Source organism: Salmo salar, chromosome ssa01 (genome assembly GCF_905237065.1).
Source record: "Salmo salar chromosome ssa01, Ssal_v3.1, whole genome shotgun sequence".
Taxonomy (NCBI): domain Eukaryota; kingdom Metazoa; phylum Chordata; class Actinopteri; order Salmoniformes; family Salmonidae; genus Salmo; species Salmo salar.
This window is the reverse complement of record NC_059442.1, coordinates 127,838,083-127,854,159: the sequence shown is the minus strand read 5'-3', so window position 1 is coordinate 127,854,159 and position 16,077 is coordinate 127,838,083. Positions and strand designations below refer to the sequence as shown.

Here is a 16,077-nt window from a genome sequence, read left to right as displayed (position 1 = left end):
ATAGCGAAAGGTCTGAATACTATTTCTGTTTTTTAGGTTTAATACATTTGGAATAATGTCTAAAAACATGTTTTCGTTTTGTCATTATAGGGTATTGATGAGGGAAAAAAATTGAATTGAATACATTTTAGAATAAAGCTGTAATATAACAAAATGTGGAAAGTCAAGCGGTCTAAATATTTCCCAGCGGCACTGTATATATCAATTTTGAACAGGATTATCTATTTTGCAATTTTAATGGAATTGATGGAGAGAGAGACTGTGAGATAGTGCTCGCTCGTGCACTGATTTAAATTAACGATATAGGAGGGTTTTAAAACTCTGCGACTGCAATAAAAAATAACAAATGACAATTATAAAAAATAAGGTTACCCCGAAAGCCAGATGGAAATGTGTAAATTAGACATGCATTAGGTCTTTATATTACTGTAGCATAGGCTATGCTGCAGCAAATGTAGGTCTACCTGTCACAATAAAAAAAAAAGTTACTATGATGAGATGAGTCTACATCCTGAAATGGGCTGTCGGTCACCACCCTGAGCGTCGATGATTCATCGTACTGTGACCAGAGTGAAGGCCATAGAGAACCCATATTTAGACATCGCATATAGTTCATGTCATGCTTTGTATATAAAAAATGTATTATAATTTACTGGTTTCTCACATTTCTTTATCCCCGGAAAAGGGAGTGGTTTTGGGCGGTAAATCTCGGTAACCGGGTTACCGCCAATAAACCCTAATGGTGAACCATGAATGCGTTGTCTGCAGCATTCAGTCACATGACAGCTCGATCAGCTGTTGGATTTCACTTACCGGCATGTCAACTGAGCTAGGATCACAGTCGACTGGATTTCGCTGTTTTGGTCACTCATCTGTTGAATTGTTTTGTATTTCCCCTGCATGCTTGCTTTCAGTTCGTTCAGTTTCCCAAATATGTCTATTACATGGGTAAGGAGACACCTTTTTCTTTTATTTTCATTACACAGAAATTCAACAAAGCCTGTTTGTTTATTTTACATCCATTGCGAATGACAACAGTTCCTCTCGCAATTCAAAAAATCTTTCTCACTCCCCCTCAATAACCACCATGCCTCGGTGTGAAATAGAGCATTCACATGCTCTGATCTCCACGTAGTTTTGTGAACAGTGTGATGTAGTTTACAATCAAAGTTACCTGCTGCGTTTCTCAGAGTTCTGCTCTTTTGCAGCCAGTTGCTCTCTCTGTATCCATTATAGCTCAGTGGGTGTATCATACAATGCGTCTCTAATGCAGAGGGAGACACATTCATAACTAGGGTGCAGAGCCCCATCTGTGCAAAAGTCGATCATTCGATCCCATGGAGTCTGTTTTTCATCAATATAGCCACGCAACACACTGAGCCGTTTCATGCTTGGGAATCGTGAGACAGAACAATATGTCCTCGTGAAAAGCATCCCCTGACTAGTAGGGAACAGAAGTCAATGCATGGGCATCAACCCTCACAGCGAACGTCCATTTGGAGAGCATAAGGGGGGGGGGGTTTGAGTTCAGTCAGTTTACTCTCCTAGCATCAATTCTTAGCATCAAAATGTACTTAAGTATCAAAAGTAAAAGTATAAACAATTTCAAATTCCCTATGTTAAGCAAACCAGTTGGCACAATTTTTTTGACGGATAGTCAGGGGCACACTCCAACACTCATAATTTACAGTTGGGTTCGGTAATATGGTGTCGTAGCTCAATTGAGTATTGAATACTGTTGCTTTAAGAATGTATGAGGCACGTTGTGCATGAACGGAGGTGTGAGGATTGGATGAGTGAGTTGTACAAGTTAACATTATTGATCTGAAGTAAAGAAGTTCAGTTTAATTGCTCAACAAGCCTCCTTGCATTTGTAACATTTACAAACGAAGCATTTGTGTTTAGTGAGTCCTCCAGATCAGAGGCAGTAGGGATGACCAAGGATGTTCTCTTGACAAAATTTTTCTTAATTTTTTTTTAGGGTTCAAGCTGTCGCCTGGATCACGACTCTGCCAGTGAAATAAGTTTGGGTGTGGGTAGTTACTCTGTGCCCCGCCGACTGACCAGTCACCTGGGCACCAAGGTAACAGAGATTCTAATACACCTCAGGTTGAGATAGTTCTACTGTTACTATGAAACAGCCCCCGTTAACAATTAACCACATGAGATCTGCCTGCATGTCCAAACCGGAATTGTGAAATGTTATCTATACTGAGCAAAAATATAAACGCAATTTCATTGATTTTACATGAGGAAATCGGTCAATTGAAATAAATTCATTAGGCCCTAATCTATGGGTATCACATGACTTGGAATACAAATATGCATCTCTTGGTCATAGTTACCTTAAAAAAATGGGTCTCGCAATGGGCCTCAGGGTCTCGTCACGGTATTTTTGTGCATTGAAATTGCCATCGATAAATTGCAAAAGTGTTCGTTGTCTAGCTTATGCCTGCCCATACCATAACCCTACCGCTACCATGGTGCACTCTGTTCATAACATTCACAATTCGCTAAATTTCTCACCCACACGACGTGTGGTCTGCTGTTGTGAGGCTAGTTGGATTCTCGATAACTCCCAATAATTCTCAAATAATTTCTCTACCATAATCCATCTCCAAAATCAACATTTTAATTATTTGGCAACAGCTCTGGTGGACATTCCGTAAGGCAGCATGCCAATTGTACGCTCCCTCAAAACTTGAGACATCTGTGGCATTGTGTTGTGTGACACAACTGCACATTTTAGTGGCCTTTTATTGTCCCCAGCACAAGGTGCACCTGTGTAATGATCATGCTGTTTTATCAGCTTCTTGATATGCCACACCTGTCAGCTGGATGGAATATCTTGGCAAAGGATAAATGCTCTCTAACAGGGATGTAAACAAATGTGTGCACAAAATTTGAGAGAAATGTGCTTTTTGTGCATATGGAATATTTCTGGGGTCTTTTATTTCAGCTCATAAAACATGGGACTAACACTTTACATGTTTATATTTTTGTTCAGTGTAGTTTAGCAATTTCATAAAAATGATAAATGTATTTTAGTCCACAAATTAGATTGCATCCCAAGTGGGTATAGTGTTAGCAATTTCGATATGAATAACTTGTTTCGACCTATAAATTATCAGTGTGTCTTCTACAATATAGTTGTTCTCACGGTCGGCCTTCTTGCTCTACAGGTGGAGATGGTATATTCCCTTCTTTCAATGCTGGGGACCCACGATAAAGATGACATGTCTCGCACTCTGCTTGCCATGTCCAGCTCTCAGGACAGCTGCATCGCCATGCGTCAGTCTGGCTGCCTTCCCTTACTCATCCAGCTCCTCCACGGCAACGACAAGGTTTGAAATGTTACATTTGTTGGGGGTAACTTTGTTTTTTATCATTAGTTATTTGTTTTACCATGAAGGATCACTATGGAAATATGTGTTTTAATTCATGCTTTCATGTGAAATCCTCTGGGATCAAATATCTTGTCGATATATGTATTATAATTTTTTACCCCAAATAACATTTGATTCTATTCAATTCAAGGACTCTGTGCTGCTGGGGAACTCACGGGGAAGCAAGGAGGCCCGGGCGAGAGCCAGCGCCGCCCTTCATAACATTATCCACTCCCAGCCTGATGATAAGAGAGGTCGCAGGGAGATCAGAGTGCTGCACCTCCTGGAGCAGATCAGGGTCTACTGTGAGACCTGCTGGGAGTGGCAGGAAAGCCATGAGAGAGGAGTGGACCAGGACAAAAACCCCAGTGAGGCTTACTCTGTGTTTACTGTGTTGTATTGATGTTGAGTATCTAGTCTTGATGTGTTGGTGTATGTACAGTGAGGGGGGGGGAGTATTTGATCCCCTGCTGATTTTGTACGTTTGCCCACTGACAAAGAAATGATCAGTCTGTAATTTTAATGGTAGGTTTATTTGAACAGTGAGAGACATAATAACAACAAAGAAATCCAGTAAAATGCATGTCAAAAATATAAATTGGTTTGCATTTTAATGAGGGAAATAAGTATTTGACCCCTCTGCAAAACATGACTTAGTACTTGGTGGCAAAACCCTTGTTGGCAATCAGAGGTCAGATGTTTCTTGTATTTCAATTAAATAAAATATTGTGTCTTGTAGATGAACTGTGTTGATTTGGTTAGTGAATGGACATCTGGATGGGTAATGGATTTTTGTTACTTAATGGGGGGGGGTGTGTGTGTGTGTGTGAACCCCAGTGCCCTCTCCCGTGGAGCATCAGATCTGCCCAGCGGTGTGTGTTCTTATGAAGCTGTCCTTTGACGAAGAGCACAGGCACGCTATGAATGAGCTCGGTAAGCATTCACCAAATACGCTTTATTTTTCCTTAGACTAATTAACCAGGGTAGTCACCTCCACTGCTTTCCAGGCAGTTATCTTTAAAGATAACACATTTGATGGATTTTATATTTCATACCGTCACCAAGCTAACAGAACAGAGGTACTTAAAGGCATCATGTTAAAGAAATAATTGATGTATTCATCACTGTAAATATGTAGGATCTTCTGCCATGTCCTCAATTATGTGCGTTGCATAGGACGTTATATAGTAGAACATTCACTAATTCAATTTATTGATTGTCATTTCTCATGCTGTGCTGTGTGTTCCCAGGGGGCCTGCAGGCTATTGGGGAGCTGCTCCAAGTGGACTGTGAAATCTATGGCCTCACCAGCGACCACTACAGTGTCACTCTGAGGAGATACGCTGGCATGGCCCTCACCAACCTCACCTTTGGGGATGTTGCCAATAAGGTGAGCTTATTCAGACTATGTAGCCTAATGTCAGATATAGATTGATTGTGTGTGGAATTGTTACAGGACATTTTGGGATGTCTACCTTGTGGCTGGTTCCCAAGGTCCAGATTAAGCCTATTCCTAGAGTGAAAAAAAAGTTCAATCTCCATTTAGCATGCTTTTTAGTTTAGGAGTAGGATCAATCGGAGTCTGGGGAAACCTTCCCACGTGTGCTTACATCTAAGAGTTTATTCAATGATAATCTTGTTCTAAAAAGTATGGCTTCAACTTAATAATAAGCATCTTTCTGTGTCTTCAATTCTCAGGCAACACTGTGTTCCATGAAGGGATGCATGAGGGCCATGGTGGCTCAGCTGAAGTCTGAGAGTGAGGATCTACAGCAGGTGATTGCCAGTGTGTTGAGGAACCTGTCCTGGCGGGCGGATGTGAACAGTAAGAAGATCCTCCGCGAGGTGGGCAGCGTCAGGGCTCTGATGGAGTGTGCATTGGAGGTACAGAAGGTGAGACACATCATGAATACACTTTCAATTACAGGTCACCTTGGTTACTTTGGTACGACTATATAATTAGGAGCACATAATGTATAAATATTTGAATGAAATCTCCAATAGGAATTTGATCAAGATATTTGCCTGAAGATGTATTCACTGGCTAATAGTTTGTCCTCTTTCCCTTTTTATAGGAGTCTACTCTGAAGAGTGTCCTCAGTGCCCTGTGGAACCTGTCAGCTCACTGCACTGAAAACAAAGCTGATATCTGTGCTGTTGAGGGGGCTTTGGCCTTCCTGGTTAGCACTCTGACGTACCGAAGCCAAACCAACACCCTCGCCATCATTGAAAGTGGAGGAGGCATCTTGCGCAACGTGTCTAGTCTCATTGCCACAAATGAAGATCACAGGTGTGTTTTCTAAAATCAAAAGTGATGAACTATAGTATTATGCTGTTAAATATTATAATTATTTGATATTTTACTGTATCCCCTGTAGTAATTCTTACACTTGAAAGCTTACAAGACCATATGTTTCTGTCTGTAGGCAAATCCTGAGAGAGAACAACTGTCTTCAGACACTCCTGCAGCACCTGAAGTCTCACAGCCTGACAATTGTGAGCAACGCGTGCGGCACTCTGTGGAACCTCTCTGCCCGCAACGCAAAGGACCAGGAGGCCTTGTGGGACATGGGTGCTGTGAGCATGCTGAAGAACCTAATCCACTCCAAACACAAGATGATCGCCATGGGCAGCGCTGCAGCACTGAGGAACCTAATGGCCAACAGGCCCGCCAAATACAAGGACGCCAACATCATGTCGCCTGGATCCAGCCTGCCCTCTCTTCACGTCAGGAAACAGAAAGCCTTGATCGAGGAACTGGACTCTCAGCACCTCTCTGAGACATTTGACAACATTGACAATTTAAGCCCCAAGGCTTCCCACAGGGGTAAACCAAGCAGGCACAAGCAGACTGTCTACAGTGATTACGATGGTGTTTCTAGATCGGACGGGTTTAGCCCCAACAGTGTGCCTGTGCGCCCCCCTTACGTGAACACACCAGTTCTGTCAAGCCCGTCACCCAGAGAGAATCCAAGGGGGAACATAGACAGTGTTAGGGCTGAGAGGGATCGAAGCCAGGACAGAGACAGACCGAGGGGTGCACCCGGGGGTTTCCACCCAGATCATGACTCTAAGAGAATGCAGATGCCTGCCACAACAGCTGCTCAGATCGCCATGGTGATGGAGGAGGTGAAAAGCATTCACTTGCTGACTGGTCTGGATGACCGGTCACCAGAGAGCCCTAATCAAGACCCTCACCGTACCACTGCAGAACATGGTCATTCAAATGTATATCCCTACACTAAGCCCGATCACTCGGGCAGACCTTGTCCAATGCCCAAGTTAGAATACAGGGCGTCAAACGACAGTCTCAACAGTGTCAACAGCACTGATGGCTATGGCAAAAGAGGCCAGATGAAGCCATCTGTGGACTCTTACTCTGAGGATGATGAGGGGAAGTGTTGCGTCTATAGAAAATATCCTGCAGACCTCGCTCACAAGATCCACAATGCAAACCACATGGAAGATGATGATGGAGAAGTTGACACACCCATCAATTACAGCCTGAAGTATTCTGACGAGCAGCTGAACTCTGGTCGGCAAAGTCCAAGCCAAAATGAAAGGTGGGCTAGGCCTAAGCACATGGAGGAGGAGATGAAACGGACAGATCAGAGGTCTATGCGATCTCAAAGCCCAGGCTACCCCATGTACACGGAGGGAAACAGTGAGGGTGAGGAAAAACTGAAGTACAAGCCCAGGTTTGTGCAAACAGAAATGCCACAGGGATTCAGATCAAGGAACGCCAATCAACAAGATCAAAGCAATGCTGGCCCCACTCAAGGAATTAACAAAAAGATGAACAACCAGACTATGTGCCAGTCTGTGGATGATTACAGTGATGACAAACCAACCAATTATAGTGAGCGATACTCAGAGGAAGAACAACAAGATGAGCAGCCGACCAATTACAGCATGAAGTACAACGAAGAACATCACGCAGAACAACCCATTGATTACAGTCTGAAATATTCAGACTCCTCCTCCCAAAAATCCATGTTTAGTCATTCAAAGTCATCCTCCACTCAGAGCTCGGTGAAAGACAATCTGAGCCCGGATGGTTCCACATCATCCATGTCATCCATAAAGAATGCAGGAAGACAAATGCAGCTCCATCCCTCGGCTCAAATGAGATCAGGGCCAACTCGGCCAGGCCAGAAGAACACAATATGCAAACCCCCTACCGTCAATCAAGAGACACTACAGACGTACTGTGTTGAGGACACACCCATCTGTTTCTCAAGGGGTAGCTCTCTGTCATCCTTGTCCTCAGAGGAGGACGAAATGGAGGGCTGCAAGAGGAATGTAAATGCTACTAGTAACTACCCAACTCTTCCCATCTCTGAGAAAGAGTCCACTGGCAGTCACACACAAGAACAACGCAGAACCGAGAGCCAGTCATCTGTGCAGTATGTCCGAATGAAGCCTCCAAGGAATAGTCAAGTTCATGGAGATGGATCCAGACATCACAAAGCTGTTGAGTTTTCATCTGGAGCCAAATCCCCATCCAAAAGTGGTGCCCAGACCCCCAAAAGCCCCCCAGAACAGTATGTGCAGGAGACACCTCTCATGTTCAGCAGATGCACATCTGTAAGCTCTCTCGACAGCTTTGAGAGCCATTCCATCGCTAGCTCTATACAGAGTGAATTGTGTAGCGGTATGCCCAGTGGAATCATCAGTCCAAGCGATCTGCCCGACAGCCCTGGTCAGACCATGCCTCCGAGTCGAAGCAAAACACCACCACCCCCACAAAATCAACATCCACCCCCAATGAAACACAAAAAGGTGCCGCCTCCGCCACCTCCGAGGGCGGATATGGCTCCAAGACATGCTGCTGTACACGCTGCTGTCCAGAAAGTCCAGGTGCTTCCAAATAATGACGCCCTCCTACACTTTGCGACAGAGAGTACCCCAGAAGGATTCTCTTGCGCATCCAGCCTCAGTGCTTTAAGCTTAGATGAACCTTACATTCAGAAAGATGAGCTCAAGATCATGCCTTCTGTTCATGAAGACGACCAGGGAATTGAGGCTGAGCATGAGAATGATGACACTACAGAACCCCCAAGCCAAGGGAAGCGTGAGACGGAAAAAGATATTTTGGATGATTCCGATGATGACGATATAGAAATACTGGAGGCTTGCATAAACTCAGCCATGCCAACAAAGTCATCAAGAAAACTCAAAAAGCAATCCCCTTCCAACACTACTTCTAGAATACCACCACCTACTGCCCGTAAACCAAGCCAACTTCCTGTGTACAAATTACACCCTTCACAAACCAGAGGACAACAGAAGACCGTGAACTTTGCCCATGGAGAGGACATGCCTAGGATTTACTGTGTAGAGGGAACCCCTATCAATTTCTCAACAGCCACATCTCTCAGCGACCTAACCATTGATTCACCCCCTAATGAGCTGGCCAATGCTGAAAGCCGTGCTCCTCCTCGTGCAGAAATATCATCCAGTCAAAGAAGGGACACTATTCCAGAAGGTAAATGTACAGAGGAAAAAGATGCAGGTGTTACTTCTTCCACACAAGCTGCTGGGACAGAAAATGAAGGGGATGATATTTTAGCAGAGTGTATCAGTTCAGCCATGCCAAAAGGTAAAATCCACAAATCCTTTAGAGTACAGAAAATGTACGATCAACCACTGCACCCGTCAGCTTCTCCTGTTAGCCTAGTCCAGCAGGAGGTTGAAAAGAAGCCCACTTCCCCTGTTAAACCAATGCCACAGAGTAGTGAGTACAGAGCTAGGATGATTAAGAAACCCCAGCCTCCATTCAACTTTTCTTCATACCCTGATAAAAACAAAGAAACCAAAATGCAACAGACAAAAATGGCATCCAGAGATTTCACAGATAAGCCACCAAATGTGGAGAGGCCACGGCCAGGGTTTGCTTTTGACTCGCCACAGCATTACACACCAATAGAAGGTACACCCTATTGCTTCTCACGCAATGATTCACTGAGTTCATTGGACTTTGAGGATGAGGAACCTAACCTCGCCAAGGAAAAGGCAGAACTTAGAAAAGACAAAGACCAGAGAAAAGCTTCAACAAAAAACTGTGGAAAGCCATCCTTAAGGGCAAACAGGGCAAATCTACCACAGACTGCTCCAACAAAACCTCAGCAACAAAACCAGGCAGTATTTCCACAAGCATCCAAAGAAAACATGGGGCCAGTGCCAGATGAGAAGCAGAAGTTTTCCATTGAAGACACACCGATGTGTTTCTCTAGAAACTCATCTCTCAGCTCTTTAAGTGACATTGACCAAGAGAACAACAACAAAGACCTCCAGCCAAAAGAGGAGGATGTAACTCAGGTGGAAGCTCCTACAAGACCCCAAGCCTCTGGTTACGCACCAAAAGCCTTTCATGTTGAAGATACCCCTGTGTGTTTTTCAAGAAACAGTTCACTCAGCTCACTAAGCATTGACTCAGAAGATGACCTTCTACAAGAGTGCATCAGTTCAGCCATGCCAAAAAAGAAAAAACAGACCGCAAGAAATAAAGAGGGGAATGACCAAGAAGATGCCACTGAGGAGAGAAGCATGGATGGCATTTTAGCTGAGGAGCCAGAACTCATATTAGATCTCACTGATACACATAGTCCAGTTTCTGAACAAGCCTTATCGCCAGATTCTGAGTCTTTTGATTGGAAGGCCATCCAAGAGGGTGCCAATTCCATCGTCAGCAGTTTGCACCAGGCAGCTGCTAGCCTCTCAAGACAAGGCTCATCTGACTCTGACTCCATACTCTCCCTCAAATCTGGAATATCCCTTGGGTCTCCCTTTCATTTACCCTTAAATTCAGAGGATAATAAATCTGCATCTGACAAAGGACGCCCACGGATATTAAAACCTGGTGAAAAGAGCACTTTAGAAGCAAAAAAGAAAGAAAAGGAAGAGGAGGCAGCAAAAGCTCTTAAAGGGGGCAAGAAAGTCTACAAAAGTCTCATAACAGGAAAACCACGTGCAATCACTGAGACCCCAGCCTCATTACAGCAGAGGCAGACGGCCCCTACTCTTCCAATCTCTCGTGGTAGGACAATGATCCATGTCCCTGGTGTTAGAAGCAGTTCTCCAAGCACTAGCCCAGTCCAAAAGAAGCCTCCAGCCCGCGGTCCAGCCTCAGTCTCAAAACTCCCCCCTACCCAAGGGCAGAGCTCCAGTAATTCAAACAGAAGCATTAAACCACCTGCTAAATCTGACCCAAGTCCTGCCAGGGATCAGCCTGGATCTCAATCGGGATCAAGTAAAGCTTCATCACGATCTGGATCCAGAGACTCCACACCATCCAGGCCAGCTCAGCAGTCCTTGACCACCAGACCCATGCAGTCACCTGGTCGCTCCTCTGTGTCACCTGGAAGAAATGGTCTGGGCTCCTCAAACAAACTATCCCAACTGCCTCGCACTGCTTCTCCAAGCACATCGTCAACCAAGTCTTCTGGTTCTGGCAGGATGTCCTACACCTCCCCTGGAAGACAGATGGGTCAGCAAACGCAACCCAAGCAGACTGGCTTGACTAGAAGCACTAGCGGAATCCCTAGGAGTGAATCTGCCTCAAAGAGCCTGAATCAGTGTGGAGTTACTGGCACATCTAAGAAGCAAGATTTGTCCAGGATAACATCCACAAAGTCAAGTGGAAGTGAGTCAGACCGGTCGGAGAAACCTGCCCTAGTTCGCCAGTCAACGTTCATCAAAGAGGCCCCTAGTCCAACACTGAAGAGGAAATTGGAAGAGTCTGCCTCGTTCGAGTCTCTGTCCCCCTCCTCTACCAGCCAGTCTCAAACGCCTGTGTCAAGCCCGTCTTTGCCAGATATGTCGTTGACTTTGCCCTATCAAGGAAGTCAGGGAAGCAACTGGAAAAAGTCCCCTCAGAGTCAAAACTCTTCAGAAAATGAGGATGGGAAACCTCAAAGGGGAGGGAAACACGACATTTCCAGATCCCATTCAGAAAGCCCCTCCAGACTCCCTAATCTTAACAGGACAGGGACATGGAAGAGGGAGAAAAGCAAACACTCCTCCTCTCTTCCAAGGGTTGGCACCTGGAAGAGAACTGGCAGCTCCTCTTCCATCCTCTCTGCCTCCTCTGAGTCAAGTGAAAAGGGCAAAAGTGAGGATGAACGACAGCCACTGAGTCCAGCCCAAAGGTCCCCACACGGTAAAGATGGAAACCCTTTAAAAGGAACATGGAGGAAGATGAAGGACAGTGAAATCTCTCAGTCAGAAGGCCACGATTCTTCCTCCATAGACTCTAACACCATGGCCATGGGGCACCAAATGAGCCCTGCAGTGTCCAAGACTGAGGATGTGTGGGTGAGGATTGAGGACTGTCCCATTAACAGTCCAAGGTCTGTAAAATCTCCAACAGCAAACACACCTCCAGTAATCGACAGTGTTCTAGTCAAAATACCCTCTGTTGATCTCTTGTCAAGTGAAACCCATCCCAAACGGTCCAAAAATGAAAGTGTAAATGCTCGTAGGCTAGGTCCAGAGACTAATTTAAACTTGTTTCGGAGCAGTGAGAGTCTTGATAAGAAAGGGCCAGACCTCAAGCCTGCTCAGAGCATCATCCCAGAGGCCCATGAACTGCCTGTTGCTGAACGCACCCCTTTTAGCTCCTCCAACTCTAGCAAACACAGCTCACCTAGTGGTGCTGTGGCTGCCAGGGTTAGCCCTTTCAATTACACTCCTAGCCCCAGGAAGAGCAGTGCTGACAGTGCCACACCACCACGACCCTCACAGATACCCACGCCTGTCAGTGTCACCAACAGTGCAAAAAAGAGAGAATCTAAAGGAGAAAGTGCTGGAGAAAGTGGGTCCTACATTGTAACCTCAGTTTAAGTCCCTTGAGGCTAGACTACACAGGCTACACGACCATGATCTAGGGGAAATGTCTTGAGCATACCTAGTGACCTCTGTTGTAAAGAATTATTCAAACACCAAGCAAAGATCATGGATTCATCAACTTTTGGTGTAAAAAAACTAACATGTAAATAATAGTGAGATACTAGAGGGTTATTGTAGTTGATGCCTAGCCTAATTGCTGGGCTCGTGTTTCTTTGCTGGTAGGAATGTGGCTGGGACACTTGGTTATCAGAGAACGAGAGAGAGGGAGACCTCTGAAGGATAATGTATGTGAATTTGTACTGTACAGATTTGAATTATGTATGTATTTAATTTAAACCCCTGTAAAGATCCTGAATCTTGTCTGACTTGACAAAGATAATCACTTAAAGTTGCCTATTTGGGTTGTTAAATCACTTAAAGATGGACTTTAATGCTACTCAATTTATTGTTTTATTAAACCTAAGTTTCAGTCAAATAAAATTAATTCTCATTTTTACTACTGCAAATGTATTATAAACTTCCCTTCCTTGCATGACCTGATGGTTTGGTTCCTGAAGTAACGATTAACATGTATGTGGTCACGTGTTGGTAGCTGTAGTGTAACATTTTACACTATTTTTATGTGTGCTCTGAAAGTAAAGGAATTAACTGCAAGTTACCCTTGACAACTTTTCGAAAGAGAAAATATTTACATTGGAAAATAGATTATATAAGAGAGTAGATAGATACATTGCTCTGCTGTTTAATTGTTATCAGGTGAGTTGGATGCTTTTTAACTAAGAGACTATCTCAGAAGGACTAAATGAACACTTTGAACAAAATAAATTATTACTGTAGGTTTTTGGTGTTGGTATATAATTTTTTTAAGCTCATTTTACTTCCCCTGTAATCACTGTAATGCTAAAGCACATAAAATTACACTGTGTGAATGACTGTTCGTGTTTTATTTTCTCATGCAATAAAGTAGTGGTTGGATATTCAAAGGAAAAAAGTACATTTACAAATTGTAAATCAAAATAATAAACGTTAACATTTTTGGTGCAAAACTAGTGTCCGGTGTTACTGAACAGTGGAAGGGTTGTGTGTATCAAGCTTTGATCATTTGTATCCCTCTATGTTATTGGGGTAGTGAATGGAATTTAAGATCTGCTTCCAATCAAATCAAATTTATTTATAAAGCCCTTACATCAGCTGATATCTCGAGTGCTGTACAGAAACCCAGCCTAAAACCCCAAGCAATGCAGGTGTAGAAGCACGGTGGCTAGGAAAAACTCCTTAGAAAGGCCAGAACTGAGGAAGAAACCTAGAGGATCCAGGCTATGAGGATTGGCCAGTCCTCTTCTGGCTGTGCCGGGTGGAGATTATAACAGAACATGGTCAAGATGATCAAAAGTTCATAGATGACCAGCATGGACAAATTAATAATCAGTGGTTGTCGAGGGTGCAACACGTAAGCACCTCAGGAGTAAATGTCAGTTGGCTTTTCATAGCCGTCCGGTGAACAGGTCAGGGTTCCATAGCCGCAGGCAGAACAGTTGAAACTGGAGCAGCAGCACGGCCAGGTGGACTGGGGACAGCAAGGAGTCATCAGGCCAGGTAGTCCTGAGGCATGGTCCTAGGGCTCAGATCCTCCGAGAGAGAGAATTAGAGAGCATACTTAAATTCACACAGGACACCGGATATAACAGACTGACCCTAGCCCCCCGACACAAACTACTGCAGCATAAATACTGGAGGCTGAGACAGGAGGGGTTGGGAGACACTGTGGCCCTGTCCGAGATACCCCCGGACAGGGCCAAACAGGCAGGATCTAACCCCATCCACTTTGCCAAAGCACAGCCCCCACACCACTAGAGGGATATCTTCAACCACCAACTTACCATCCTGAGACAATGCCGAGTATAGCCCACAAAGATCTCCGCCACGGCACAACCCAAGGGGGGGCGCCAACCCAGACAGGAAGATCACGTAAGCCAGTGACTCAGCCCCTGTAATAGGGTTAGAGGCAGAGAATCCCAGTGGAGAGAGGGGAACCGGCCAGGCAGAGACCGCAAGGGCGGTTCATTGGTCTAGTGCCTTTCCGTTCACCTTCACACTCCTGGGCCAGACTACACTCAATCATAGGACCTACTGAAGAGATGAGTCTTCAATAAAGACTTAAAGATTGAGACTGAGTCTGTGTCTCTCACATTGGTAGGCAGACCATTTCATAAAAATTGAGCTCTATAGGAGAAAGCCCTGCCTCCAGCTGTTTGCTTAGAAATTCTAGGGAGTTAGGAGGCCTGCGTCTTGTGACCATAGCGTACGTGTAGGTATGTACGGCAGGACCAAATCGGAAAGATGGGTAGAAGCAAGCCCATGTAATGCTTTGTAGGTTAGCAGTAAAACCTTGAAATCAGCCCTTGCCTTAACAGGAAGCCAGTGTAGAGGCTAGCACTGGAGTAATATGATCACATTTTTTGGTTCTAGTCAAGATTATAGCAGCCGTGTTTAAGCACTAACTGAAGTTTATTTAGTGCTTTATCCGGGTAGCCGGAAAGTAAAGCATTGCAGTAGTCTAACCTTGAAGTGACAAAAGCATGGATGAATTTTTATGCATAATTTTTGGACAGAAAGTTTCTGATTTTTGTAATGTTACGTTACGTAGATGGGAAAAAAGCTGACCTTGAAACAGTCTTGATATGTTCGTCAAAAGAGAGATCAGGGTCCAGAGTAACGCCGAGGTCCTTCATAGTTTTATTTGAGACGACTGTACAACCATCAAGATTAATTGTCAGATTCAACAGAAGATCTCTTTGTTCCAGTGAATGATTATGAACACAAGTATTCGTATTGCAGCTATGGTTTGATATACAAGCAAAGGGGATATGACTATAGGCATTTATTCATAACACCGATACATAAACATTTCGTAATAGTTGTATGTCTGTTACAATAACCTTCATCCGATCATAACCATCAGTGTCAAACTTTTTTATACCCGATATCACACACTAACAAACTGAAAACGTGTACAATTAATTGGTGAGAGAAGTCTCATCACTTTCATTTGTAACCCTTGTAGCTTTGGAATCGCGACAAAGTTGGTTCCTGTTTCTATTCAGTCGCGTTCGCGTGGGTCAACCAAAAACACCCTAACGATTAGTTGAGAAATAGTGACTCCCACAATACAGGTGATTGCTGTTGGTAAGAAGTACTGCAGCGAGGAAGAGGATTTCCAATCCGAGGAAAATCTGTGTCCCTCCAGCAGGTGGCATTTTTCGTTTCTCCCACCAAGCAAGGAGTTTTTGCATGGTCAGTGTCGAATTTGGTCAACAAAAAAATGAATGGCTTTTTTGACCGAATAGACGTTTCGTAATTAAGTTGAGTATACTGAGTATACTGATATAAGTAGGACAAGTGACATCCAGGCAACTTTGCAAAAAAAACACTTTATACCGGAGTCGTCTGCATAATCATGTTGAGTCTAGTAACGTAGCATCTCTCTTCATTGAATACCGGCAGTTGACGTCACCTCATCGAATATTCAAATCAAAATTACAATAATGAGATGTATACACCAATCAAAAGAAAAGATAGGCGGGAGCTAGACAGCCAGTTGTGCCGCGTTGTTAACAATGATTCGTTAGGGTGGAGAGACATGTATCTTATCGGTATATCCATAATCTTTCCCTAAAGGTAACTCCCATCAAAAACTGCATGCCCTTTGATCATGTTTGTTTTAAAATTAAAGCGAAATTGTCAAGGTTTCCTGTCTGTTGAGTTTCCACTATTTACACAGCCACAAAGTCAAAATATCGTAAAAATGAAATAAAACAATTTGCTTTTTGGTCTTAAATTA

General features: G+C 44.1%; 1 protein-coding gene across 5 annotated transcripts in view; it reads left to right on the top strand.

Moving 5' to 3' along the window:
• The window catches only part of LOC106561897 (APC regulator of WNT signaling pathway), a 57,440-nt gene extending 44,158 nt beyond the window's left edge, over positions 1-13,282 (top strand). For all 5 annotated transcript variants that reach the window (XM_014126219.2, XM_014126247.2, XM_014126237.2 and 2 more), the window contains 8 exons: positions 1,982-2,083; positions 3,183-3,344; positions 3,538-3,754; positions 4,224-4,319; positions 4,637-4,776; positions 5,085-5,279; positions 5,462-5,676; positions 5,813-13,282. In XM_014126219.2, coding sequence (XP_013981694.2) covers positions 1,982-2,083; positions 3,183-3,344; positions 3,538-3,754; positions 4,224-4,319; positions 4,637-4,776; positions 5,085-5,279; positions 5,462-5,676; positions 5,813-12,230 — 7,545 coding nt within the window. In that variant the 3' untranslated portion in view covers positions 12,231-13,282. The remainder of the gene's footprint in view (positions 1-1,981; positions 2,084-3,182; positions 3,345-3,537; positions 3,755-4,223; positions 4,320-4,636; positions 4,777-5,084; positions 5,280-5,461; positions 5,677-5,812) is intronic.
• The last annotated feature ends 2,795 nt before the right edge of the window (positions 13,283-16,077 follow it).